Genomic DNA, 26,482 nt, shown 5'->3' with positions numbered 1-26,482 from the left:
AGAAACAAATTTGCCGCAGACTGACAGCGGAAGGAGAGGTTTTAACAGATTTTCTGCCCAAGCCATTTCATGGCATATGTGTGTTTATTTTATTACAAAGATCATTTTTGTGGATTGATTTACGCAAATAATTGTTCACTTGACTCAAAATTTGTAATGTGCAGAATAAAGTTAATAGGGTAAATATGGATTTATTTAGGACTTAAATACATACCAGGAGGCACAGCTTTGTTGAAACATTACACTACACACAGTTGATTGTCATTTGTACACTACTGTACTGAGAAGGTGCTTATTGTAATAACCCTCAAGATTTCAATGTGGTAGGATTGTATGCTTTACCAAAAATAGTTGCTTAAAAAACTATTCAAAATAAACACATTCATACAAAATGACCTTGCTTTCTGTATGCATGCACCACCAGACATTTCACACTTAAGTCACTGTGTGATGCAATTTTTTTGCAGCCTCAAAACCATTTCACGTATTTCTTTTCTTCCTCTTGTCTTTGGCATTGGGTTTAACGGCAGCATGTTTTAACACGCCTGCAGCTCCACGGCCTCCTACAAGCATTCTGTTGGCAGACAACAATCAAGCAAATGGGTAATCCAATAAATAAAGAGACCATATATAAATGTATACTTTTTGCTTTATAAAGACTTTAAAGAGCCAGCGTGTTAATATTTCTGCAGACTTTAAATTCAGTGCCTTGTATTCATGTAGGAGCAAGTCACTTCAGTAAATTCAGTCTGCAATTGTAGACTTAAGTCTTTGTTTTGTGTGCATTCTAATGCATTAGAGGACTTTAAATAATTAATTTACATTTGCTCTAACCACTGTCAATAGTACAATGTGAAGGAAATGCAATATACATGACTATGTCTTAAGAGGTGTATAAAGGCTTTACAAAGTCAAGCGTTATGTATTTATTGCCTTAGAATGAGCTATTTCTATCTACATACACCGTGGGTCCCCTTGCATGGAATTCGCCATGTTGTTGTTTCTACAGTAGCCCTAAACAGACAAACTGGTCTACAGATCACGTTTTGGAAATATGTTATCTCCTTCGGCAAAGAAGCAAAAACATAACGATATCTTAGCCACCGCAGTGCTTGAAATGGAGGGGGAGGTGCAGTGAGCCGTTGCTTTCAATATGCATCTCACTGCTAGATGCCGCTAAATATCACACACCTTAAAGGGTTCATATGGCATCAATACATGTTTTTCTGTGTCTTTGGTGTGTTCTAAATTGCCTATGCATGTATTAGACACGTTAAATTGCAAACATGTAAATGTCGGAACAAAAAATGCATTCTATCTAAAAGCGAATGCTCACCCAGACCTGCGTAAACTGCCTCGTGTAACCACACCCCCAAAATCTACGTCAGTTCATGGTATGATTTGACTAAGACCGCCCAAATGTATACAAAAGTTAGGTGGGCATGACGGTCAGTACAATTGTTTTGGAACCTGATGTTCCAAATATGGCGTAACAAAAGCATTACATTTCCGTTGCACGCTTGCATTTTTCGACCAATTACTACACACTGTTTACTGGACATTCATAGTACATCTCGCCTTTCAGAGCGATTAGCTTTGTAAAAAATCTGCGGATTTCAGAGAGGTGGGGCAAAGAGGAGATAAAAACATGCACGGTATGTGGAAATACAGCATTTTTTACATGTGTACATGATACTTATATGAGGCACATTTTACGATAGTGTTTTTTAAATCATAATCTTATTTACTCTTACTTACCGTTTGTTGTGTTTCTTAGGACAGGCTCTGAGTTTGTGTTTCTGACTACCACAGTTGAAACAGCCGGTTTGGCTCTGTCCACATGTGTGATCAGGCAAAGCACAGTGACCACATGAGGAACAATGTCTCCATGCTGGGGAGGAGGAGCAGAAAACAGGTAAGAAAGTAGGAAATAAACATAGATGACATCAATTTTGTATTATTAAAACATAATATGAACTCTTCCTTACTAGGCTTTACACACCGTCTGCATTCATCACAGTGCCTCCATTCTCGCCCATCCTGTCATATAGATCCACACTGAATGTGTGTTCCACATAATTTAAGAACTCTCTACTTTCTCTTCCATTGAATGTGTGATGGGGTCTCTTTTTCAGCCAGCACAACATAAAAAGGTGCTTACTCTTAGGCATCAGAACTTACCTTTGATGGGCATGCATTACATCTTGGGCAGTGCTTGTTTCCCGCTGAAACATACCTCTCGCAAATACTACAAAATCTGAGATGAAAGATTGAAAAAATAATACATCTTAACTTAAACTCACCCCACAGCACAATAGGAATTTCATACATTTAAATGCATAAATGGCTGAGAACAGAATTGCGTTTCGTGTACCTGTAGCCTTCATCTGCTGGTAGAATAATATCTTTGGGACACAGATTTGTGAAAAGTCGAACTGGTGACTGCTTACGGCCGGTCCTTCCGTGTTTATATAGAGCATGGTTATCGTAATCGACCTGAGAATACAAGTACAAAGTACAACATTCCTTTAGACTTGTCGTTATAATCATTACAAATAGTTCGATATGACGTTCATTTACCTGGTAGTCCAACATAGAGAAGGAAGGAAAACACTCAAGTATACGAGACTCAAAGAAGTACGGGAATATCCAGATCATCGGCAACTCAGCTGCACCGCTGTCTAAATAATATATCAACAGGTGAGAATGATCACATTCTCTTATTTGTGGTAAAACTACATTTACATGACTTCTTTTCTTCTGCAGAACACCAATGAGGATATTTTGAAAAATGTTGGTGACCAAACAACATTGACTTCCATGGTATAGACACAAAAACTGTCCATATCTTCTTCTGTGTCCCACAGAACAAAACAGTCATGTACAGATTTAATGTTAAAAATTTGGCGGCATTTAGCAGTGAGGTTGCGAATTGCAACCAATGGCTCACTCCACCACTCCACCCCTTCCCTTTGAAGCACTACGGAGGCTGACACAGGACTGGTCTAAGATGTTGTCTTATTTTCGCTTCCTTGCCAAAGGAAATAGCGTATTTACGAAACACGCTCTGTAGAGCAGTTTGTCCATTAGGCATACTGTAGAAACAAGCTGGGGAATTCCTTGCAAGGGGACAAGAGGGTGAATAAACACATATTGACAAACGACGGAGCTACACATGCAATCTGACATACTGTACCTTTATTTTGACGTTTTCTCCAACTCACTGATATCCTCATAAAACTGTCGGCTAGTGGCTTCACCAGTCCTCCAAAAGGGGGGTCTGTTACCATGACTACTTTGGCTCCTCCCTCTTCAGATAGAAAGTCCTCATAATGCTGAACCACTTCCTGCACAACAGTGGCGTGTTCTTATTTCTTAGTGCACATTGACCACATTTGACATCAAAGGAGGCCATTTCATTACCTTCTCAAAGAAGTGATGATTGAACATGTTATAGTGACAGAACTCGTCTTCTCCATAAAACTGGCAGTATCTAAGGGAGAAAACAAACCGTACAATACGTCAATAAGCAATGCACAACTAAACAAATCCAAGTGTAAACATGCATTTCAGAACAGCTACATAAACAAAACGTCAGCTCTCGTTTTCAAAACCTGAGGGTCAACAAGTCTAGAACAGACATAATCCTGTCAATCAGTTATGAAAGCTGCATGCACAAACCCACAATAGTACACACACGCGCACATGCATATGCAGCAGGCTTTGGCATGTTATAAGAGTTTGCTAACCTTTTTCGAACACATTCCAGAGAGAAACAGCAGAGGTGATAACAGGGCAACCCAACACACTTTCTTTTATCAAACTCTAAGGTGAGTAACTGTACTATTTTTATTGCTGATTTGACTACGAGCAAAAACTGATTTACAATTCAACAGTACTTAACAATTGTTTTACTCCATATGAAGTTTGTAATGCATTGTCAATACAGATGTATGTGCAAGCTGTTCATAAGATAAACACAATTAAAATGCTGACTTGTTGCTTTATTTCCAACTACACTGATTACATTGTACACTTAGGCATCAGCTGAGTTAGGGCTTGTCATGGCATTTTGGACTTTCACATCTGAATCTATTAAGCTAACTAGTTTGCTATTTTGCCTGTCTTGTGTTACTGAAGATACCGCAATGGTATGTGACCGGATGGGACTTTTGAGAACTGATTATGAGAACTGAAATCTACAATGCTGTTTATGCCTTATTCTTAAAATAGATGCAAAAGCTGCAAATGAATTCAGCTCCTTTGTTTTCAGAAGTAAAAGAGATGGCTGAGGAAAACCTCAATCCTCTATCAGAAGAAGCCGGATTCTTCTGTTTGGCAACAGAGGCTCGCTCAGGGACACAAGTCACCCAGCCCTTCCCACGCTCTCCAAAACTGATCAGAAAACCATCAGGGAACTCTCCAAAACCTTCCGAGGTAATGACAGCTTTAATAAAACTCTTCTGTACAAAATACTGTAGATGTAAAAGGCCAATTGTTATAGAAATTGTCGCCTTGGAATTATAAAGGCCTATCTGCATTCTGAGCAGCTTTGAAATACTGAAAGTCTTTGCATTATATTTGGCTTTGTACATAAAAGCTCGCTTTCTAAAAAGTCCCAAAATGTGCACAATGTAAAGAAAAACATCACATTATGTATACAACCTTATCATTCCAAGGTGACGACATGACAATTATAAGATTATGGAAGTAAAATAGTATGTAAAAGTGCTGAATAACAAAAAAAAGCATTATATAAACATTATGTGTTTCCACTTGAAAAATTCACAGCTTAAATATGCAACCATGTTGAATTACAGAACCTTAAAATGCGAGCACTGTTAAAAAATTCATTTTTTTCAGTTAGTGCTATTCAGCACATTTTTTGCTTCAAATACATTTGTCACTATCTTACTTCCATACAAGATCAACAACGGCAGAAAGGGATTTAAATATAGGTGAATTACTGAATGATGAACATTTACTAACAGTTATCTATCACTTAAAAGGAGTACAGCATTCAATTGAGATAAAGCTAAAAAACCTAACACCTAAAATGTTGTTGTAAACACAGCTGCCGGTCTGGTTGGAGGAGTTGAAGAAGGAGAAAAAAAAAACTGAAGCTCATCTGGAATCAATTAAAAAGCGTCAAACAAACTTAATTGTAGGTGTAATTCCACTTCCTTTCAAGTAAACATGAAATACAAGTTTAATCACAACTCATTTAACACACACTCATAGTCTCACATCTACGGACAATTTCCAATTTAACCATGTCTTTGGACATCATGGGGGAAAATAAAAACTATTTATTTTTTCATATTAACTTTAAAAAGCACATCTAGACCATAAATGCCTTCATTGTTAAGCGCCCGATGCAACGCACACCAGATCTGACACGAACCATTCATGTCTCCTGCAGACAAGTTCAGAAACAATGAAGCAGCGGATACAGGAGTGCTTTGAGGGGCTACATATGGCTCTGCAGGAGGATGAACAGGCGGTTTTGGACATGATAGAGCAAGACCGCAGAGAGACGAGCAGTAAACTGAACAGAATACTTAAAGACTGGAATCAACACCTCGCTCTCCTGCAGAAACACATCACCGTTATGCAATCTGCCCAAGATGGCCCAGTCGAGTCTCTGAAGCAGGTACTCTAAAACCATCAAGCGAAAAAATGCTTCTCATAAAGTAATCAACTGTGCCTTTCATCTTTTTATTGACAAAATTACAGTTATCACATAAGGATCACATATATTGTTTTGTGCATGTTCTCTACTTTCAGCTGTTTCCTGAGGATTTTAAGTAAGGCAATATTTTTTCCCATATTATGAATGACCGTCTTATGGCTGGAATACACTACAAGACTTGAGACTACGAGACTTTTTGAAAGTTTCAGATAGAAACACACTGACTGATCAAATCTGCAGACTGGCACAGACTTTCTGCAATAAGTCCAGAATGAAAATCCAGCCAAAAGTCTTGTAGTTTATTTTAGCCTTTAGTCCATTACACTTGTGGAAGGCCCTTATAGTGAAAGTTGACCCTCAAATGAAAATACTGTTATCATTCACTGTCATTTCAAACCTGTATGAGTTTCTTCTGCAGAACACAAAATAAGATATTTTAAATACAACGGTCCATTTACTTCTATGGTACAGACACAAAACCAATGCAGGTCAATGGGTACCACCATTGTTTGGAACATTCTTTAAAATATCTATTTATATCTTTATATATATATTATATCTTGTTCTGCTGTAACTCATAGAGGTTTGAAAAGATAAGAGAGTCGATGAAAGAAATTTCCATTTGCGGTGGATTATGCAAATATATATGGGTCAAAGACGTGACGTATTTTTTGTGTCCAAATTCATTATTTTCCTAAAAAGAATTTGAATAAATACATGTCATATATCAAATGGATCTACAATATGTCCTTTATAAGAAACCCTTTTCATTTTATTGAAATTCAATAGATTTTTTGAGTTTTGGTGTTTGAAAGACCAAAAATGTCAGGTGGTGCGACCGTCCGAACATACAAACAGAGAACAAAACTGAGAAATAAATGTTAATTTTCTCAATAAAATTCTTAATAAAATATTTTGGCATGATTTTATGTTAAATTTCTTATGGGGAAAAATACTCAGTGCTAAATACATTAAATGTATATTATTTTAAATTAATATATGGTCGCACCACCTGACATTTTCTTATTTGTCATTGACCCATATTTTAAAATCAAAACAACATAATGTGTCAAAACCAAACAATGTTACTATTTGTAAATATTATTTCTGACTAGAATGACATGCTGTCGTAAGAAACTGGACCCGGCTGAAGAGGAGATAAAAATGAATGAGGAGAAGGCCCAGAAGCTCATGAAGGCTCTTAGAAACATCTCCAAAGATCTAAAAGCTCAGCTACAACAAAAGACCCTGCTGCTGGGTACAAGTTCATGCATAGAAATCTAAATATATACATATTAACTGAGAGGGTTAGCAAGAAGTGCATAAATAATTCATCACTGTCCTGTTCCTATATTTTATCTCCACAGATTCCTCAAATGTGGCAATCGACAAACAGACCTGTCACAAACAGATCAAGGTGTCCTCAGATGGGCGAGTCTTGGGTCTTTCCACAGAGGACCGCTCCATTCCCGATGACCCTTTGAGGTTTGATCAGCTGTACTGTGCCTTAAGCTGTTTTGCAATCAAAACTGGTAAGCACTATTGGGAGGTGGATGTGCACTGCTGTCCAGCATGGGCTGTGGGCGTGGCTTATGGCAGCATACAAAGGAGGGGGCGGGACAAAGGTGCCAAACTTGGACGGAACAGGTGCTCGTGGAGTCTTGAGTTTCAGGACGGGCACCTCACGGCCTGGCACAACGATCGACACTTGGCACTTCCGGTCACAGCAGCCCGGGCAGCACCGAACCGGGTGGGAGTGTTTGTAAACTATATTAAGGGCCGTGTTAGGTTTTATGATGCTGAGACTATGAGAATGCTGCATGAGTTTTCAGCTGTGCAAACGGCTGTGTTTGACAGAGCCCATCATCAGTTTACTGAACCTCTCTACCCAGCATTCCGATTCTTCACACCCAGAGACAGACACACAGGCCATAACCATATGGAGGTTTGTGACCTCAGTCTTTAAAGCAGCCCTCATTTTATTCTCATATTAATCTCGAGTACCTAAAGAGTAGTATTGCAAACTTCGTATCTTCGAAGAGTATTTAGTTTGTTCAAATTTATAAAAATAGGTACAGCTGTACGATTATTTCCGAAATCATACGGCGTGTGCGGGGGGAGGGGTAGGCTGAACTAAAGCACACTGCCAGCAAAACACAGACGTTAGTTTAACTCACCGCATGTGTTTCATGTCCGGCATCTTTTAGCGCTGGGACAGCTCCATATATCAGTTTTAAAATGATTTTCAAATCCAGTGTTATATCCGCAGTTTATATAACAGTCATCACCCAAATGCAGTGAACAAACAAACACCTGAACTTCGCGAACGTATGCTCTCTCTTTATCTCTCTCCTGCACTCAAATAAAAGTGACGTCTGCGCATGCTCCTGCTCTCATTGCTGCTGCGAGGGCGGGCTTTTTCCGGGAGAATTGTCCAATAAGGGACTAAGAAAAATTGTTACGACACAGTTTTATATATTCGAAAAAAACCTGTACAATCTCTTGGGGAGTGTATCGAGAACAGAAATACCACGTAATACGTCCAACTCGTTTTTTGACAAGTTTACCATGTTAAGCATGCGAAGACAGCACATTTTACATTGAAAAAGAAGTCAAAATGCATGACACATTATTGCAGCACCCCTTTAAATAAATATTCCTTGGTTATACTGAGATGTTACAAACAGGATCTACTTTTTCAAGTTATTATGTCTTAAAGGGAAAGTTTGCCATTTTTAGTCATAGGGGCATTTTAACGTGATATAAATCTGTCTTTGTGTTATGGCTTTACGTTTTTTGTATACAGTTTTAAGCCATGTATTAAGTTTACCTGTAATCAATATCCAGCAATAAACTCTGCATGGTATGTCTCTTGTCATCCATATTCTGCAACCTAATACACTCGTGTAGTCTGTTAATTAAGAAAAAGACAGAATAGATCAGTTTAGTAACTTAAATAAAGTAAGATTAACAAATTCCATTACACATTCTTTAACTAGAACACTATGGACACACTTGAACATTTCAGTTTTATTCTTTGATATGTTCTGAAATGTGAAGTTTAATAATGCACATGGACTAGCATAAAGATCAAGAAACATTTTAGATCTTTAACAGTAACATTTCAACCTACCGTGGTGTTCCCACACACAGAATTTTCTGGAAGCCTAACCCCGCCAGCATATCCAGTAAGAAATGACAGCTGCGGTCTGCAAACAGGTACTGTGCATTACTCTTCTTGTTCTCCAGAGGACACAGTAACAGACTGGGCCTTCTCAACCGCTGAACTGTGACATCCTCAGAAAGTCTCTTGTGTTTTTCATGAGTCTGCCATTCTTCAGGGAAGATCAACAGTTGACAATCCACACAGAACCGTCGCTGCTCCAGTGGCAGAGAAACAAACTCTCTAAATCTGTAAACCAAACCAATGCACACATGGGAGATTTAGAATGGTTACTTTCATGCCAGTTAAGGATAGACGGACCCAATGAGTTCTAGTTGAGATAACGGCAAGATGCAGTTTTAACTGAATATAACATGACGAAATTATGAGTGTATGGTGGCATTTCTTACCGTGAGCAGTACTCATGGTGAGAGAAAGGAGGCATCTTGCTGCGATTATGCTTTTCTCTAGCAAGCATCCTTTCCTCCGATATCTGAAGTGGGAATCAAGCCCATTGGTTAGGTAAACCATAGGCAAAGTTCGCAAACTTTCTAAATTCTCCTTTCTTAAATTGATATTGTTTCACACCTAACGGAGGTTGTGACAGTAACACATAATAATAATATGTTTTATTTATAAAGCGCCTTTCCCAAACTAAGGTCGCTGTGCAAAAGTATTGGATAACATCGATTTGGACACAGATACAAGTATCATACAGACAATCAGATTAGACATAGGTATGAGTATTAACAAAAACAAGAACAAGTAAACAGTTAACACATACAAGAACGGAAACGTATAAGATTTGACTGAGGAGGAGTGGAAATGCTTTCTGAAAAGATAGGATTAAAAGGAGGTCAAGAGAGTTTGTGCAGAGTAAGTGGGATTGAGTCCCAAAGTTTACTCGCAACAATACTGAATGATCTACCACTCATAGAAGAAAGACGTGGTGTAGTAATAAATGTAGCGTCAGTAGACCTAAGGGACCGAGGAGGAGAGTAACGGTGCAGGAGTTCAGAGAGATAGTGAGGTGCAAGTCCATGTAAACATTTAAATACTAAGAAGATCATTTTAAACTGAATGCCAACGGAAATAGGTAAAGTCAGCAAGTAGAGGGGTGATGTGCTCTGATTTCCTGACTCGGTAAATAACTCTAGAAGCAGACTTTTGCACATACTAAGCCTTCTGATAGATAATCATTATAATAATCCCCACCCTCTGCATTGGCTCCCTCTCCTATCCACCTAAAGATGGTCTTTGGTCGCCATCGTACTGTGGCTCCCATCATCCAAATGGATGCTGCACACAAGTGGTGGTCCAGGAGAGACTCCCCTCATATAATTTGTGAAGCGCTTTACAGCAATACACAATAAAGCGCTGTATAAATTCCTCATTCAGTAATACAGCTACAAGGTTGACTATTGTGGTTCTACAGACGTGTTATATCAAATTATCAAATAACACATAGTATCAGCATGGTCATATGTAAATAAAACTAACCTTCTCGTCCTCCCACTGGAAAAAGTTGCAGTCTTTTCTGTCCCGACAGGCAGAGCACGCGTAAAATCTCCTTCCTTTATTACATTTTTTCTCAAATAACAGTGTCGGTCCTGCAAAAACAGCATGACAACAACGGCCTATGTTATCATATTTTAGAACTTTATTTTAATGCTCACACGGCAGTAATAAAAATCAACAAAAATGATCTTATACCATGTACACAGCGTGGGGCTGTTTTGTCCATCTCATTTTGTATAATCACTTTAATTCCACCCCTGTCCGCAATATCACTGTCCATATTTTCCAGAAATCTTGCATGTGAGAATCAAAACACGATTCACGTGCCTGACAGGACGCTGTTAAGACAAGCAGATCTGTCGCACACGTATAACGTAAGCGCTGCACGGGGCTCTGCGCAGACCGATCTGCGCATGACATCAAAGTACCGCGAGAACTGTGCATGCGTTCCGCGAGTTATTAAGGTAATCAGGGATCACCTGTGCTGTCGTTTATAATATTATTTAAGACGGTCGCTAGGGCAGGTAGTGTTTTTAATGCCATGGCTCTACGACGAACTAGAAAAGTCCGTCAGAATTCTGAAGATCAGCCCGATGGGCAACAACACTTTGAGCAAAATATTAAACTAAACAAGAGAAAAGAGCTTTTCATACAACAGTTTGAAAAGGAGGGTGTGTGGCTTCGATTCCTTCTGATATACTAATATTATATACTATCTTTTATTCATTTATAATAGTTTAATGAAAAATATCTTGTGCCGGAACAGCTCAGGATCGGATAAATGAAATGGAGGCCAATCTGAACAAGTTATTGGCAACTGTGGACAGGGTCTTCAAAATAGAGTTGATGAAGATGCCTCACTCACTTCACACCACGCTTATAAAAGATCTCATGAGCGGTACGAATATGGCTGCTTTCATTGTCTGAATGTCTACATTTATGTTGGCTTGAGAAAATGTAAACTTATTAATACTTTAATGTTTTTCAGGTCACGACACTTCCGTAGGCGAGGTCACCATGGCGATCACGGTAAAACTGTTTTTTGCTGCCATCTAGTGTTTGCTATAGATAACTGCATTACAGCATTACAATGATGTTTTTTCCTTTACAGAGTGGATCTCCAGAAATTCGGAAACCCCTAACTCGAAAGCCAAGCAAGAAAGGTTTAACGACAGTGTATAGATAAAGACGTTTAAACTTTAAGTTTTAAATGATCTCTTTAATTCACCCTCATTCACTTCTAGGGTTAAGTGACATTGGAATACAGCAAAAATCATCAGCTTCAAACAAAAGTACAATGGATGGGCATAAGGTACAGACCCTTGGTTTAATGGTCTTGATTTTTAGTTTTTTTCCAAATATGTTTTACTTTAGCCTTGTCACAGAAAGGTACAAAGAAGACCCTGCACTCCAGTAACAGTACAGGAAGTCTAAGGTAAACCCCAAATGTTAATTTATTAATTTTGACCATGCTGGACTTATGTGGCTTGATGTGTGTGGATTGGTGTGTTTTTTTTGTTTATTGACTCTCTTCGACAGATGTGCCTCAACTATCAGTGCAAAAAGAACTCAAGGACGGATTGTCAAGCTTGGGTTAGGAGGTAAATCAAGGTAATTGAGATTTACATCTGTTTGTGGGTCTATGTGAATGCTGTCAGATTTGAATTTGCTTCTCTGTTGACCGGCAGACAAGCGAGTCGTTCTGTTGGTGATGAAATGATGGCTTCAGCCACAATAGTAACATCTCTCGGAGAAGTAAGTGTGTAGATGTTGCAGTAGAGTTTAATAGGAACACCATTTTAACATTTATGCTTTTTTTTTCTTCAAGGCTTTGCTCCTTTCTGAGGACAATAAAGATGAAATCAATGTCGACCTACTTGACGATGCTGCGTTAAAACAAATGCGAAAGATCAAGGTCAGTGATATAAAAAGTACCATAATTTCATGTGCCTATTTAAAGAGTCGTTGTGTAGCATGACCAAATGTTTGTGTGGTCTCTATTACAGGACCTGATGGACTATCTTTGTAATAAAGTAGTGTTTAATAACACTCGCTGATGTGATTTAATGTGATCAACTGTAGTCTGTTTTAAAATAACTATTTATGTCTACTATGTAAGGTAATAAACTTATTTGGTTTTTACTTTGTCTCTTTGTCCGGTGATTTGATAGTAATGACTTGATAAATCAGATTTTCAGTGTGCTTTGTGATTAGTTTACTATTTTCCTGACACCAGTTGTCAAATACTTGAGACTAAATTGTATCGTATAATGTTACCAGACGCTTGCTTGAATGGATAGAACTTCATGTTTTTTGTATTTTTTTTAGGAATCTAAAGGCTTTAATAATTAACATATATGCAGATGATTGGCATAACATCAATAGACCAATCGGAGCCCCCCAACCCTCGTGTGTGTGTGTGTATGCACATTATTGCTACACAAACACAATGTATAGATGGTAAATATAAATAAATTCAATTAAATGGTTAAAATGTATAATATAAAATATTTTACTGAATTGAAGAACGATCTTCGTAATGTAGTTTAGGTGCGACACTGACGCCTGACAGAGGACGTTTCTCACGTGACCCTCATAGCGAGAACAGCCAATGACCGTGCTTCATGTGAATGTCTGCCTATGGAGCCAGAAAGATTGAAATAATTTTATACAAGATATTTTTGACTGCCTTATCTTGGCATTATAAGCTGCTTCATTTTTTAACGCACAAACATATTTGTATATATATTTGTATATATATTTGTATATGCACTCTGGCGCCCGCCTGAGTTTGGGAACCACCGTGTTAAAGAACATACGTTAAACACTAGATGGCGCCAGTTTCCCTTTTGTAAAAAACGCGGTGTCCATTCGTACAATTAAAATATAAACCTTTTTATCATCGGTGGCATTTGGTAAACAGCTTCTAAATAATGTTTAATCTTGTTTGGTTGGTATTTGGTGTCTGCTCCCCCCACGAACTCAATTTCCCAGAGTCCTTCTATTGCTTCATGTCGTTGTGTACTGGCCGGCTCTTGTAGTGATGGTGCTGAGGCAAATACGCACCATCGCATCACTGGCGTTCGGCAACACCCAGTTCGTGCATACGCCCGCGACGCTGCGCAGTACGTTATAGGCGATCCTACAGCATTATCTCGACTTCAGGCCGAGCTGTAAAGTGCGCATCTTTGGCGAGGTCCTTTTATTCTCACCCTGGCACAAGCGCTTGAGCATTGGGGGTTGCGACATGTACAGAGATGACGGCTCCGCGGTGCACAGCTGAATGAGGATCTAGTCCAACGCGTATTTGACATTGGCCGTTGATAAAGTCCGAGGGTAACAATGAGCACCGGTAAGTGTTATTAGGTGTGCAAATTTGTTATGAAGATACTGGTGAACATAACGGGCTGGGTATTTGTCTCTGTTTGTGTATGCGTTAGCCTGGTTCCACCCACCAGCTCTGTTAGCGCGCGCTCATTGTTGCATTGCAGCCTTGTTATAGTTTTCTGGAGTGCGTAATTGTGCTTCTGTCAAATGTTTACAGTTTTTAGCCTTTCTTTATACACGTATTTGGAAAGGGCACAACGTATTTATTTATGACTCTTGTTGGGGAAATGGATTCACCTCTGCTGGTCTTTAAAACGACTGGGAGGACAGGTTTCATTGGCTTCATTTACTCTACATCGAAATAAAAGGCTGATTACATTGAATTGACTCTGGATGTTACTTCTCCATGATGATTTAAAGTCTTCCTTTAAGGTGTCAGTCAACCAACAATAGTCATTTATTTTGTCTGCCTCATGTACAGCTAAATAAATCACAAAATATGTTTTGACATCTCCGTGGTTTTGTCCATACAATGGGGGAAAATGTTGTTTGGTTACCAACGTTTTTCCAAATATCATGTTCTGCACACCTATGTCTTGAATGACATGTGGCTGAGTAAATTAAAGCAGACTTAATGTAAATTAACCCTTTAATTGTCGTTTTCTCATTGTCTTTTAACTGTCATCACGTTTATTTTAAATATTCTGGCTGAAATTCAGGTTCTTGTATATCGTAGGGTCCTCACACTGTTAGTGAACAGTAGGTAAATTGCATGTTGTTCACATGCTTTTGTGGTAGTGGTTTAAAATAACAAGTTAAGCATAAAGGCTGGATATGGCTTTGTAATCTGGAATTATTTTAAGGGATGTAGATCGCTGTCCCAGTTTTTGTATTGAGGTGTTGTGTCCTCTGTTCTGTACTACCTGTTCATGAAGTGGTTGCTTAATGTGTAATCATTTACAATAAACAAATTCCCCCCCAACCAGAGGACTGCAATTCTAATGTTTAGATATGAACGAAGTTATGCATGAATGCATGTTTAATAATGTAGATGAAAGAAATTTGTCTTGAATTTAACCCTGGTGTTAAAACGTATATGCCTGTTTTAACTAAAAAATAATTGCTCTCACATATCTTAAAATATATCAGTGCCATTGTTTTGTCGAAAGGGACGCACCAGTAATGTTTTTATCGAAGGCATTTTAATAAAATTATTTAGACTTAAATGTACTTATTTAACTAAACTACATTTCTTTGCCTGTGAAACTAGGCCATATAATCCAGAAGTGTCATATCCTGACTAGGATGCTTTTGATTCCATTTGAGTCTTAAAATGAATTTGATGAAACAAGTGCTTCACTTATTAATGTAATAGTTAAGCTTGACTGCTACTCACTCACTAGAAAAATGAAAGGTTCTTTGAGGATCCATTTGGGGTTCTTCACAATGCCACACCGGCGGAACCCTCAGGGGAAACTCAAGACATCGTTTCAAGAGGGGTGGTTCTCTGAGGAACCCCCCCAAAAAAGTTAAACTCATGCAATGATGCTGCTACAATGGGCTAACAGCGCCACAGTACTGTGAAAGCTGCGCTTTGTTTGGATGGAAAGCACAACAACAACGTTTACATTTTTCAACAGATTTCATTGACTTATATCTACGTGTAGAATTTTTTTTGTCAGCAATTATTATAATCTAAATAATAAAGACTAAATTGAAATCTCAAGCTTGCTGATAATTGTTTAAATTACGTTTAGCCTTTTCTAATCATGTGCATGATTTTTAAATATATGTTCACGTAGCAGGTGCCAAAAACCTAACCCTTGACTACTCGTATTCTTAAAAAAACATAAAAATAATCGGACACTAAAAATCTCTATTTCATGGGTTCCTCTAGATGCTGTTTTATACAAGAGAGATTCTCCAGGAACCACTTACATGTTTACGGAACTTACAATAACCATTTTTTTTGTATTTGAGTTTCTTCAATAACCCACAAAGCACTTTGAGGACCAGAGTGTAGTAAAAAAGTGTCTCCAGAACTTCAGAACTGAAAACTTATAAGTTCTTGGAAGAACCACCAAGACTAGATGGTTTCACCAATAACCCTATCATGAAAATAATTTTTGAAGCACTTAAAATACAGTTTAAGGTTATTTTGGTATGCAACAGGATATTTGGGGCACCTTTAATTTTTACAGTGTAGAGTGCTGTTCTTTGTCTGGCTCTGTTGTACTAACAGAGGTTCCCCATAGGTTTTATTCATGTCCCAAATTATTCATTGAAATATTTATTTTGGTAGTTGAGTTACCACTTTACTGGCTCTTTAGAATTTATTTCAAAAATATATAGAATATTATACCAAAAAATCACTGCACAGCACTATGTGGTGGGCACAATCCATGGTTGTCAATTGCAACATGTTTTGATCAAGTCAGGTTGTCAATTTATTAATAATACATTTTAGGATTAAGGCACTTTGAAAACAGTTATTGATATCAAATGAATATGTTTTAGTTTTTTTCTCTCCAAAAGTTAACAAGCCTATTTATTGCGCTTTTCTTAGTTGTGTGTGTGGTTATTTTAACTTTTTTGACAGATTAAGTGACCCAACAATTGTTAGAGACTTTATTAGCTGCTCTATTAGAGACAATGCTGGGTTTATTGTGAACTGAATGTATGATTTCAATGCCGTAGGAATTAGAGAAAAATCTGATGATATTACTGCTGCTGTGTGTGAAAGAGGCACTAGCAATTTGTGCTGAAATCTAGAGTGGTCTTGTGACATTTCCTTTGTCCTGGTTTTATAAGTACTGAAATGGCCGCTAGGTTTACCCACTGAGCATGAACCATAATGAGGGGCCTAAATGTAATTCAAGGTTGCTTTTTTTGTTGAGGTTTTAATGGCAATAGTCTGTATTGCCTTTCTTTCAGATGAGCTGACAAATGCTTTGGTGAATTGAAGGTTTATCTATGCTAATGAAGGTCTCAAGAAAGTGAGACTAAATTAATAATATTCCATAGTACCATAGTAACTGCACTATGGGCGGTTACAACATGCAGTATAAACAAATTTTGTGTGTTTTGTGGTTGAAATCTTTATCTTTGACGTGTTCATCAACCCTGCTGCTTATGTTAATTGAGCCTTGCTTGGATGCATGCTGAGCAAATGCCATTTTATCAGCAGCAGGTGTGTTTCTACAATGGCATGTCAGGAACCGCATCTGTGTACTCATTCCTATAAATGCTTGCCATTTTTCGCGCTAGAGCGTGTACAGGTTCATATTATTGAGCAATGCCTATTTTGTGCAGCACTTCCTTCAATTTCTGTGTGTGTAGTGCATATAATGCACTTTAATACATAAGGTCAGAATTATGTCAGATGATAATTTATATGCACTTCCATGCAAATTAGGTCTTTGTTTACACACATTACCCTAAAGGCAAACAATGAACTGCATCACCCATACTTGTGACAGTGTGCATATTCTCCACTGGTTTCTTCTTTTAACTCTCCAAATAATAAAGGAGTGCTTTGTTTATTGTGTTTTCATAACTGTACCAGCCTGTACGTGCTCATCATGATGCTTGAGGGTTTTGCTGTGATCCTTTTGATGTCACTTTGCATACAGTAGGTATCTGAGTAAGGCACTGTTGTGTCAGTTAATTTACTCATCAACTATTTTCACAAACCCAATGATAGTAAGAAATAATACAATTGATACAAAAGTATATAAAGACTGCCAGCTAGTCTAAATCTTAAGATTAAGCAAGTAACATGAGGAGAATAAAAGAGTGCATTTATAATTAGTATCAAGTATTTAGTGTTTAGAAATTTAGAAACTGTTTGAACTGTTACAGCTAGTATTACCTTCAAAGTAAGCTGTTACCTAAAATACCTTAGGTTTATAAAGAAACTGTTCAAGAACCACTAGTACATGATTCTTGATTTGTCTTTGCGATATAAAGTTATTGGTGTTGCAGTGTGCGTTGATGTGTAGTATCTTTGGTCTGGAAAGGGAATGTAACAGCAGAGTGTCATGAACCTCTTCCCATCACCGCTCTCATCCTGCCACGGCAACTAGAAAAGGGCTGAGGTTATTGGAACACATCCAGAATGTAGCATCCTTGTGTTAAACTGATAGGTCAGGTCTGGAGTTATGGCAGTCAGTGTTCTAAACTTAGGAGCTGTAAATAAGCAAAGGGAACAGTTTTTTTCAGACCATCTATATGTTTTGCTGACCATCAGTGAAACTGCCTAAACAAAATGATTCAACCATTGTTCATAGAATGTTATAATTCATGGCTTTGTTTCAAACCACATTTAACATTTTTAAGACATTTCGGAGGCATCTTACGTTAATTTGACATAGAACTATAACATACTCATCACGTACTACTCAGTACAGTAAATACAGTATATATGTGTCCCACAGTCTTGCATGGATTTACATGATCCAGTCTGGTGTGTGTCTTAGAGAGCGCTGAGATTTGACACCTGAGCCCCACTGCTGTCATTTAAAGAAGTCTCCGGTTACTTGGTGAGAGTAGAGGACACTTATAACATAAATTATTCATAACTTGAATCTTGTGAGGAATGAGCAGAAAACATATCACAGTGTTATCACTACTCTTTCCCGGCCTCTGTTCCTCTCTCCATTAGCTCATCAAAGGCCCACCGAAGTGGGTGTATGATGAAATATAGGTAATAATGTTCAAAGTATCAGAGGTTCAGAGTGAGAATTTGAGCTTTTTAAAGTGGAGTTTGATAGAACACAGTTTCTGTGTGTGTGTGTGTGTGCTTTCTTGGACGCTGAAGAGTGCATGCTATAGGCTGTGCTGTGTCAGCTCTCTGTAGTGTGTTACCTATGAAAGAACATAAGCTCTCTCTAATGTGTGTCTCAATTCTGTCTCAATTAATGTGACATATAGCTAATAAATACCCTGAAAATAAGCTGTATGTATTTCCGGACACAAAGTTGTAAAAGCAGATGTCGGTAGATGCAGAGAGGACAACGCCGGCAAGGTGTCAAAACTTGAATAATAGATCATCCATATGGACAGCAAAATGAGTTTAGATTAGTCTGGCACATGTTCTCTATCTTGCAGATTCATACGAAGGAAATTATGTAATGTGTTTTCTTTGAAAGCCAAGCTTGTCTCACTTTAACTCTCTTCCCATCTCTCACTTCAGAACAATGGCTCTTTCATCATATTTTTTCCCTTTGTTGGCCGGCACATTTTGAGCAGTTGCTTAACAACAAAGTTATCAATTTTGACAACTACACCCTTTTGTTTTGTAAGATTAGTTTAAGGAGAAAAATGAACCACCCAAACCCTTCAGACAGGTGCTAGCTGACTGTCCACATGCCTGATCATTATTCAAAACTTATGAAGGGCATGCGAAAGAGTGCACGAGCCAATTATGACATTGCCTAACGTTCTTTGATTAGACTTCAAAGAGTGAAGTGTGCTACAGAGAACCAGAGTGACGGTAAGGAGCTTTTGAAGTGAAGATTGGCACTTCTGACCTCTTCAAGCCCTTATAAATGCATTTATGAAATTGACTGGGTGTGTGAAATGTTCAGCGGTTCATAAATTCCTCCTTGATCTGTAAAAACTCTGTTTATATTTCATAACTTTCATTACAACATCAACACTCAAGTGTGAAAGTCTGATGACCACATCTAAAACTCCTGTTTTTACGGATGTTCAAACCACCACAAAGAAAAAACTGGGATGGAAAATGGAAGAAAACTAACAGTTTAACAAAGGTTTAAACTCATTCAGGATATTATGAAAATTTTTCATACCACATTCAGTAGTAAATGCAAAGTTTTGTCGTTACGGAGAGCGTTTAATAGTGCATTAATCTTCCCGTCATATGAGCATCATGGTTTCCAACAAGTGGACAGTATAGATAACAAATCAAACGAAAGCTATATGTGCTTTAAATAAAACCAAACCGTTTTCTCTCCGTTTAAAATTCACATTTAAATCTACATAATATATTTGGTATGCTTATAGTCTGTTTCCACATTGTATTTTCCCGACTGGACTCCCGCACATAGAGAAAATACGGTGAACGCCCTCGGATATTTGGGCAGGGGTGTCATGTTTTTGATGGAGACGCTTCTATTTATAATAGACTGTTGCAATAGCAAGAGCGTGCGCACTGTCAGACATTGAGGCGGGAATCATATGACCTGCTGCTGCTCATTCCTGTAGTATCTCTGACACACGGGCGCGAGCGCGGTACCTCTGTACGACGTATCTCCGACGCTCTCACCGAGATGAGCTCAACCTTAACATGAATCAGACCCTTCACTGAAATACCATCGGATATCTGTTCAGAGAGTATTCACTTCAGTCCATATCTTCAGAAGAGACGACAGTGACAATAATTGCGCGATACGATGCCTGAAGAGAAAGGTACGTTAATGTTTGCTTTGGCGTTCAGGTCTTAGATGTTATTATGACGAGTTTGTGTTTTTGCCAGTGGGAACATTAACTGGTGTAATGTTATGAATTTATGATAATATTTGCGGTGTTGGTGGTTTGAAAATGATCCATGTTTTTGCTACAGATTAGTTTATGCAATTTTTAATGAATCCATAAACCCACAAAGTTACCATAATTGTCTCACTGTAGTAAACATAGTTTGTATTGAGATTTTAATAGCAATAACCCGCCTAAATATCCTGGTTGCTTCAGTTTGACTATGATAAAACAATGGTTCATTTTCCTAACAGTTTGATGAAACACAACTGCAACTTAATTTATGTCATATTGTATTTCATATCTTAAAATATGATGCTTTTTCACTTTTGCTAGTTATGGCACTGAAGCAAACATTATGGTTGTTTATTATTATTTCAACAGCAGCCACCCTAGTGAATAATATTCTGGCAGAAAGACACACTGTTGCGCACAGGGAGCATACATGCAATCTGTCTCTTTGGACCAGAGTATAGATATTTGTGCTTGTGTGTTTGTGAGAAACAAGAGGGGAGGGGTAGACAGATGATTTATTTTTTGGGTGACAATTAAAAAATGTGATATTTGTTTGCAGTTTGCATGCTTAATACTTGTTAAAAGAACCTTTTCAGTTGATTTAATTGTCATGTTTCTACAAAATGAAGTCTGGCTGTGAGAGCAGACAGTCAATTGCTTTTGAATGATTCATCATGTAGTAATACTTGTATTATAAATAATTGGGTATAAAATACATTAGACTTTAATTTATGAGCAGGTAGAAATACAAAAACAAGGCTTTTGGTAGAGTAATGTATTTTAATAAGCCTAAACGAACAGAATCAAAATCTTCAAACAGCCAGGCATCTCCAGACGTTTGCCCTTGTAGCTGATATATCAGTCAGAAATTTAAATGATTGTAAATGTAATTATGAGATAATATGCATTAAAGTTTGATTTCAGTCATTATAGATTTCAGTCTTTGACATTGATTTATAGACAGACAGAAAACAGTCAGAAATTTAGTCTTTGGCTGGGTTTTCAAAGGCACGGTCACATATTTTGTGTGTATGTGAGTGTGTGAGCCCATCACATACAGAACCATTGGCACCTGTCTGTCTATGAGATCATGAAGCAATGGCGAACACATCTATGAAATAACTGCTTGAAGTCTCAGTAGACGCTGAAATGCCTCTTGGATGGATTGTTGCGACAGTTAACAAACTTTCATTCTGCTCTATTGCAGTACAAAAGATCTCGATGTGATGAGAAGAGAAATACGACATCTCATGGTTTTCTGGCTCTAAGCAGATTTAAACTGTAATGAATTAATTTTTTAAGTTTAAGTTCTACTGTGCACAATTGAACGATGCCCCCGAGGTACATTTGAACGTACAGAGAATAATGTTGTTTCAAAGTGCAAAACTGGGAGATCAATAAGTATTAGTGCGCAAATATAATATGCAGCATTGAGTCCTGTTGTTCAGCTCGCCTTTGCACTTCCACTATGGATGGCTTAGATTGAGTGCTTTGAATCCATTACTGTTCTTCCTCTTTTAGTCCTCCCAGACAGAAGGCTGGTGAAATAGACTTAACTTTGATTGCCTCGAAATGGGCACTCCATGCTTATGACTGTGTAATTTGCTTCAAAATCCTTTAATCGGCCTGCCATGGTTGAGGATCTACCTCACCCACACGCACATTTGCATGAAGTCTCTGTTGGAGCGCATATTTGCTGTGACTTTTACCCGCAGCATCTTTTCATAGACATGATTTTTCCCTCACTGTTGTACTGATGATGAATGAACAACTTTATCTAAAATCATTTGGGATTTTTGTGAAAAGACGTTTATCTCCAGACAGAAGAACGTCTGTACGGATAGCTGTGACATTGTTTTAGACATTTACTAAGAGATAATTACAAAGAGCTGCATACTGGAATGATATAATGTATGTTTTTGTTTCTTCTGGTTATTATTTTACACATTTACTAACTCGACTTGACTTTTTGAGTAATTGCTGTTTTGTTGGTGTAGTTCTGAAGTCTGTTGTCATTGTTTCTTTGAATTATTATTATTATGATGTCTCGAAATGAAGGTATCTCCCTTCTAAGTAATGGGCTTGGCTGTATTAGCTACACACAAGGATTTTCTTAAGATTAAGCATTTTTGACAACCATGCAGTGTGCTTGCACAATTTTTTGTCTGGCCTGCATGAAAACTGCACAATAACCCTACTGAACACCTTTGGGATGAACGTCAACTGAGTCAGACCTCATCCCTCAGCACAAGTGACTGACTTCAATGATGCTCTTTTGACTGAATGGGATAAAACACCTGCCATTATATGCCAACATTTTAATAAACCTTTCCCTGATACCGCTACAAACGAAGGGACCACTTTCCAAATGTATGCTGTCGCTTTATTGGTGTGTTGTTTTGGTGCCCACATACTTACATATGGCATGTTGTATGTGAACAGGTTTTTCTAGACTCTTTTGTTGCATTCATTTAACTATTTCTCCCATTTTGTAACTTCTGTTTCAACATTTTTCTCATTCTTGCCCTCTGTATGCTGTTCATTGGCTCTTGCCATCTTTTTGAGTGACGTCAGCAGAAGTATCAGTTCACATTGAGGTCAAATGGAAGACTTGAACGCGTTTGCTTCAGTTAAGGTGTAGTGAACAGTAGATGAATGCTGACAGGTGCAAATGTAAACTTCACCGTATGGTGTAAGGAACGACAAACAGCTTTGATATGCACCGTGTAATATTTGAGTTACCAGTGGTCTTATATAACTAAAACAACTTGCTGTTTGGGTTGAATGTGTTGGCATTAATGAGAATTCCTAAATGACAATCTCACCCCAAAATCTGCTTTACTGCAAAAACTGTGAATTTCAAATGATGTGGTCAAATGGGTAGCTGAAGGTCTTTGGGGTGGAAATCCGAGATACTTCAACACACAGACATGTCAAGCATTCACATGGACCTCAAGCAGAATGCAGCAGGGCATGATGGAATCCCCACGGGTTCAGTGGATGCTCTATTTATGGCAAACATGCATAAAGATGGATGACACTGTCTCTACAAATGCAAAGGGTAGTGTGTGCGTGTGTGTTTAGGGACACGTGGAACAAAACCCTCCCTTGCATTGACCTTTAGCTGGTCGGGATCGTAAGGGATTTGGTGATGTATGATGTGGACATCTAAAGCATGAACCGAACAGGTTATGAGAGTTATAGGGAACTTACTACTACAGTACGGCATCATTATTTATTCCTCTATTTCCTACCACAAATCTTTGGCTTGTGATTAAAGGAAAGAAGTGGATAGTTTTTATATCGTATTTTATGAGAGCTTCTGTGATTCAACCTTTGTTTGGAGCTTATCAGAAAGATTGTGGTTAGGCCTATAAAGTTACATAAATTCTTTTCTTATGTTCATGATTATAGTTTGTTAGCGTATAAAAGTCTTGTCTTGTTTGAAAAGGCAAGCAATGCCTGTTTGTCCATCTGTTGAAATGTCATATTCACTCTAATGCCATCCCAGACTTATTTTATTCAGCTTAGCAAAGAAAAAACGAATAGGAACTATTCCTTAAATACTTTTTTATCAATACATGTCATGCACGATTGCACACAACATTACTTTTCGAGTATAACTTCGCCGTATATGCCAGAACATAAAAAAAGGTTTATTTGATTGTAAAATGTTCATTATTATTGAATGATGTGACCGTTGTATAAGTTTATGATTAGCAACTCACATAACATTCTAGCGCAGCATTAATGAAAAACATGTATAATCCATTTCATATTGAAATAGATTAACCAAGTAAGAAAAGCCTTATAGATGAGTCCACTGGTCTTGTCACCATTGGTCTGTGCTTTCCTTATAGAAACTGATAACAGCACTGCAGTGTTGTCTTATAGTGTACCCTGGATCTCATTGATCTCTTTGAGGTTTGATGGCCCCTCAAGCTTTCTTTTCTTTATTGAAAAGAACCTTTCTGCTAAACACCTGTAGAGCACCTATCAAACTTTCCTCAAGCTATCTGAAGGCCTGTGGGTTACATTTACTGTACTGTTTATGAAAATACTATAGTATAAGTCTCACATGGCTATAACCTCACAATGCATAATCATGTGTGCAATTCCATACACATATCAACCTTAAGATGAAAAGTTTTTACCAAAGGTTTTCACAATACTTATAAGTCAATATTTGATGGTTTAAATACCCACGTGAAGTCTTTTTTAAAGTTTGTAAAGCACATTTTTTGTTAAAGCATAGTTTTCAAAGTGAATTTTAACATTTATAATCATACAGGTCCATTTTCTAATTTTCATATATTCCTCCTTCATAATCTTAACGAAAATTAAAATAAAATAACCAAGTCTGTGAAAAGGCATCCCATCTCCATTTGTTGCTTCTGTTTTATACATTTTAATTCACAGAAATCCTACAACGTTATGTCCCACAAAAACGTGTGTCCTTTTTCATACATTTTTCTCTCTTTTAAAATAGAAAACTGATGCAAAGATAGACTAATGTTTTTTCAGATGTCTGGATTCTATCATAAAGGGTTTTTAGATTTCAAGTTTTGCTTGAAAATGTCACATCCATAACGCTGGAATTGTCCATCTGCTAAATGTTTTATCTCATCTGAACTGAGCTGTGGAAGCAGCCTGTCTCCACATTTAAATACAGCCTTTAGAGTGGCGACGGCCATTGTGTGTTTTAAGGTTGGATTATAGTACAAGTTTTCGACTCTGCCAGAAAGAGCAGGAAATAGTTCTAGCTTCAAAGGAGCCTTAAACATTCTCTGCATGCTTTTCTAGAAATACCAAGTTCTCTCAAAGGGTCTATAAAAACATGTCGGTGTGGTGTGAGTTTACAGAGTGTAGCACATTTGCGTCAATTGTAAGTGTTTAATGTTGGATGAATGGTAAAACAAGGATATTCTTACCTTCGTATACTGTGGTAGGCTGAGAGCAGTTTTACTGCACCTATGCATTGTTGTTCTTTTGTTGCACATACTGCTCCTTTAGTGTTCCCCTTCTTTATAAGTGGCTTTTGATAATAGCGTCTGCTAAATGACTAAATGTAAATGTAAGCAGGCAAACCTTATCTGTATCTTCTGCTGTTCTTTTGTGAATCTTGACAGTTTTATTGACTAAAGTAACTCATAATCTAACCTGTCAGATTCAGAAAGCATAATTAAATTAAAATATTAAATTATTGAGAAACATCTCACCTATTATATAGTGACAGTTGATTCAATTAAAAGGACGCCTCACAACGTCTTTCCAAATGACATGATACGCAAACATTTATTTTTAACGAATGAGGGACAAATATAGGTCTTTGCCTACGAGAACAATCAAAAACGAATTTCTCTACATGGCCGTGGTTTCCCGTAGGATTTAGAGACGGTGGCGCTGATGACGTCACACAATAATTAGCATAATTGTGACATCATTGTAACAATTACAAGCTGAGGGACGATGCCACTTGATGAGTTGAAGTTGACTGGTTTATTTCAGGGAGAACAGGTGCACAGAAGACAGGTGAAACATCCCAGGTAACATCCATAGGTAAGAAAATAAATGACAGGTAATATTATCCACAGGTAAGTACAAATAACAGGTAACATCGACGGGTAAGTTTAATTGGAAATGTTACATCCACAGGTATCAAAAAAGATTCTAACTAGTGCAAAGCATGATGAAACTAGACTTGACAAATAACACAACAGAAGACACGGGATACATGTGACCCTTGATCACAAAACCAGTCTTAAGTAGCACAGGATAAAAATTTGTACAAGACAAAAAAACATTGTATGGGTCAAAATTATTGACATTTCCTTTATGCCAAAAACCATAAGGATATTAAGTATTTTTGTGGGTGAATGGCCTGCCACAGTGCCCCTGAATAACAACTTCAAAGGGAATTTTCTCAATATTTAGATTTTTCTGCACTCTCAGATTCCTAAATTTTAAATGGTTGTATCTCAGCCAGATATTGTCCTATTCTAACAACACATACATAAATAGAAATTTAATTTATTCATCTTTAGATTATGTAAAAATCTAAATTTACAAAAATTGACCAATAAGACTGGTTTTGTTGTCCATGGTCACATATAGTGTTCTGGGGATGAGGTACAGGTATGAGTGGAATCATGGTGGTAATCCTCATGGTTTAAGTCCTGTGAATGGGATTGGGTGAAGCTGGGTGATGACGCTGATGCCGAGGGGCGTGGCTGGCGGCGGTGGAGAGTTCATTACAGTCATCACGTGTT

The 26,482-nt window shown here is 37.7% G+C and overlaps 4 protein-coding genes across 7 annotated transcripts in view; 3 read left to right on the top strand and 1 right to left on the bottom strand.

Annotated features, from left to right (window-relative positions):
• Nucleotides 1–175: 175 nt before the first annotated feature.
• On the bottom strand, nucleotides 176–10,767 carry zcchc4 (zinc finger, CCHC domain containing 4). The gene is made up of 13 exons (XM_056770917.1): nucleotides 10,569–10,767; nucleotides 10,356–10,465; nucleotides 9,266–9,348; nucleotides 8,826–9,104; nucleotides 8,523–8,603; nucleotides 3,424–3,493; nucleotides 3,197–3,347; nucleotides 2,581–2,681; nucleotides 2,375–2,496; nucleotides 2,182–2,257; nucleotides 1,989–2,040; nucleotides 1,759–1,891; nucleotides 176–574 (listed from the first exon to the last, which is right to left on the bottom strand). Exons 1-13 carry the CDS (start codon nucleotides 10,651–10,653, stop codon nucleotides 481–483), a joined length of 1,437 nt encoding a protein of 478 aa, XP_056626895.1. The 5' UTR covers nucleotides 10,654–10,767; the 3' UTR covers nucleotides 176–480.
• On the top strand, nucleotides 1,839–8,498 carry si:dkey-219e21.4 (tripartite motif-containing protein 14). Of its 3 annotated transcripts, none has more exons than XM_056770920.1 (7): nucleotides 1,839–1,915; nucleotides 4,274–4,437; nucleotides 5,075–5,164; nucleotides 5,423–5,653; nucleotides 5,788–5,807; nucleotides 6,808–6,950; nucleotides 7,060–8,498. In XM_056770920.1, the coding sequence occupies exons 2-7, from the start codon at nucleotides 4,285–4,287 to the stop codon at nucleotides 7,656–7,658; spliced, it is 1,236 nt and encodes a 411-aa protein (XP_056626898.1). In that variant the 5' UTR covers nucleotides 1,839–1,915; nucleotides 4,274–4,284; the 3' UTR covers nucleotides 7,659–8,498. The 3 variants fall into 3 exon arrangements, with proteins under 3 accessions (XP_056626898.1, XP_056626897.1, XP_056626896.1); XM_056770919.1 differs by lacking the exon at nucleotides 1,839–1,915 and adding an exon at nucleotides 2,629–2,700; XM_056770918.1 differs by lacking the exon at nucleotides 1,839–1,915 and adding an exon at nucleotides 3,503–3,830.
• Nucleotides 10,768–10,793: 26 nt separating the features above from the next.
• cdca9 (cell division cycle associated 9) lies at nucleotides 10,794–12,515 on the top strand. Of its 2 annotated transcripts, none has more exons than XM_056770922.1 (10): nucleotides 10,794–11,044; nucleotides 11,140–11,271; nucleotides 11,362–11,402; nucleotides 11,485–11,536; nucleotides 11,618–11,665; nucleotides 11,748–11,808; nucleotides 11,913–11,984; nucleotides 12,062–12,128; nucleotides 12,202–12,288; nucleotides 12,380–12,515. In XM_056770922.1, the coding sequence occupies exons 1-10, from the start codon at nucleotides 10,915–10,917 to the stop codon at nucleotides 12,428–12,430; spliced, it is 741 nt and encodes a 246-aa protein (XP_056626900.1). In that variant the 5' UTR covers nucleotides 10,794–10,914; the 3' UTR covers nucleotides 12,431–12,515. The 2 variants fall into 2 exon arrangements, with proteins under 2 accessions (XP_056626900.1, XP_056626899.1); XM_056770921.1 differs by having other exon boundaries at nucleotides 11,618–11,685; nucleotides 11,759–11,808.
• Nucleotides 12,516–19,895: 7,380 nt separating this feature from the next.
• Nucleotides 19,896–26,482, top strand: part of ablim2 (actin binding LIM protein family, member 2) — a 39,398-nt gene continuing 32,811 nt past the window's right edge. Inside the window, exon 1 of the mRNA XM_056770712.1 lies at nucleotides 19,896–20,132. Coding sequence (XP_056626690.1) covers nucleotides 20,117–20,132 — 16 coding nt within the window. The 5' untranslated portion in view covers nucleotides 19,896–20,116. The remainder of the gene's footprint in view (nucleotides 20,133–26,482) is intronic.

Source organism: Triplophysa dalaica, chromosome 17 (genome assembly GCF_015846415.1).
Source record: "Triplophysa dalaica isolate WHDGS20190420 chromosome 17, ASM1584641v1, whole genome shotgun sequence".
Lineage (NCBI taxonomy): Eukaryota > Metazoa > Chordata > Actinopteri > Cypriniformes > Nemacheilidae > Triplophysa > Triplophysa dalaica.
This window is presented reverse-complemented; position numbering and strand designations above follow the sequence as displayed.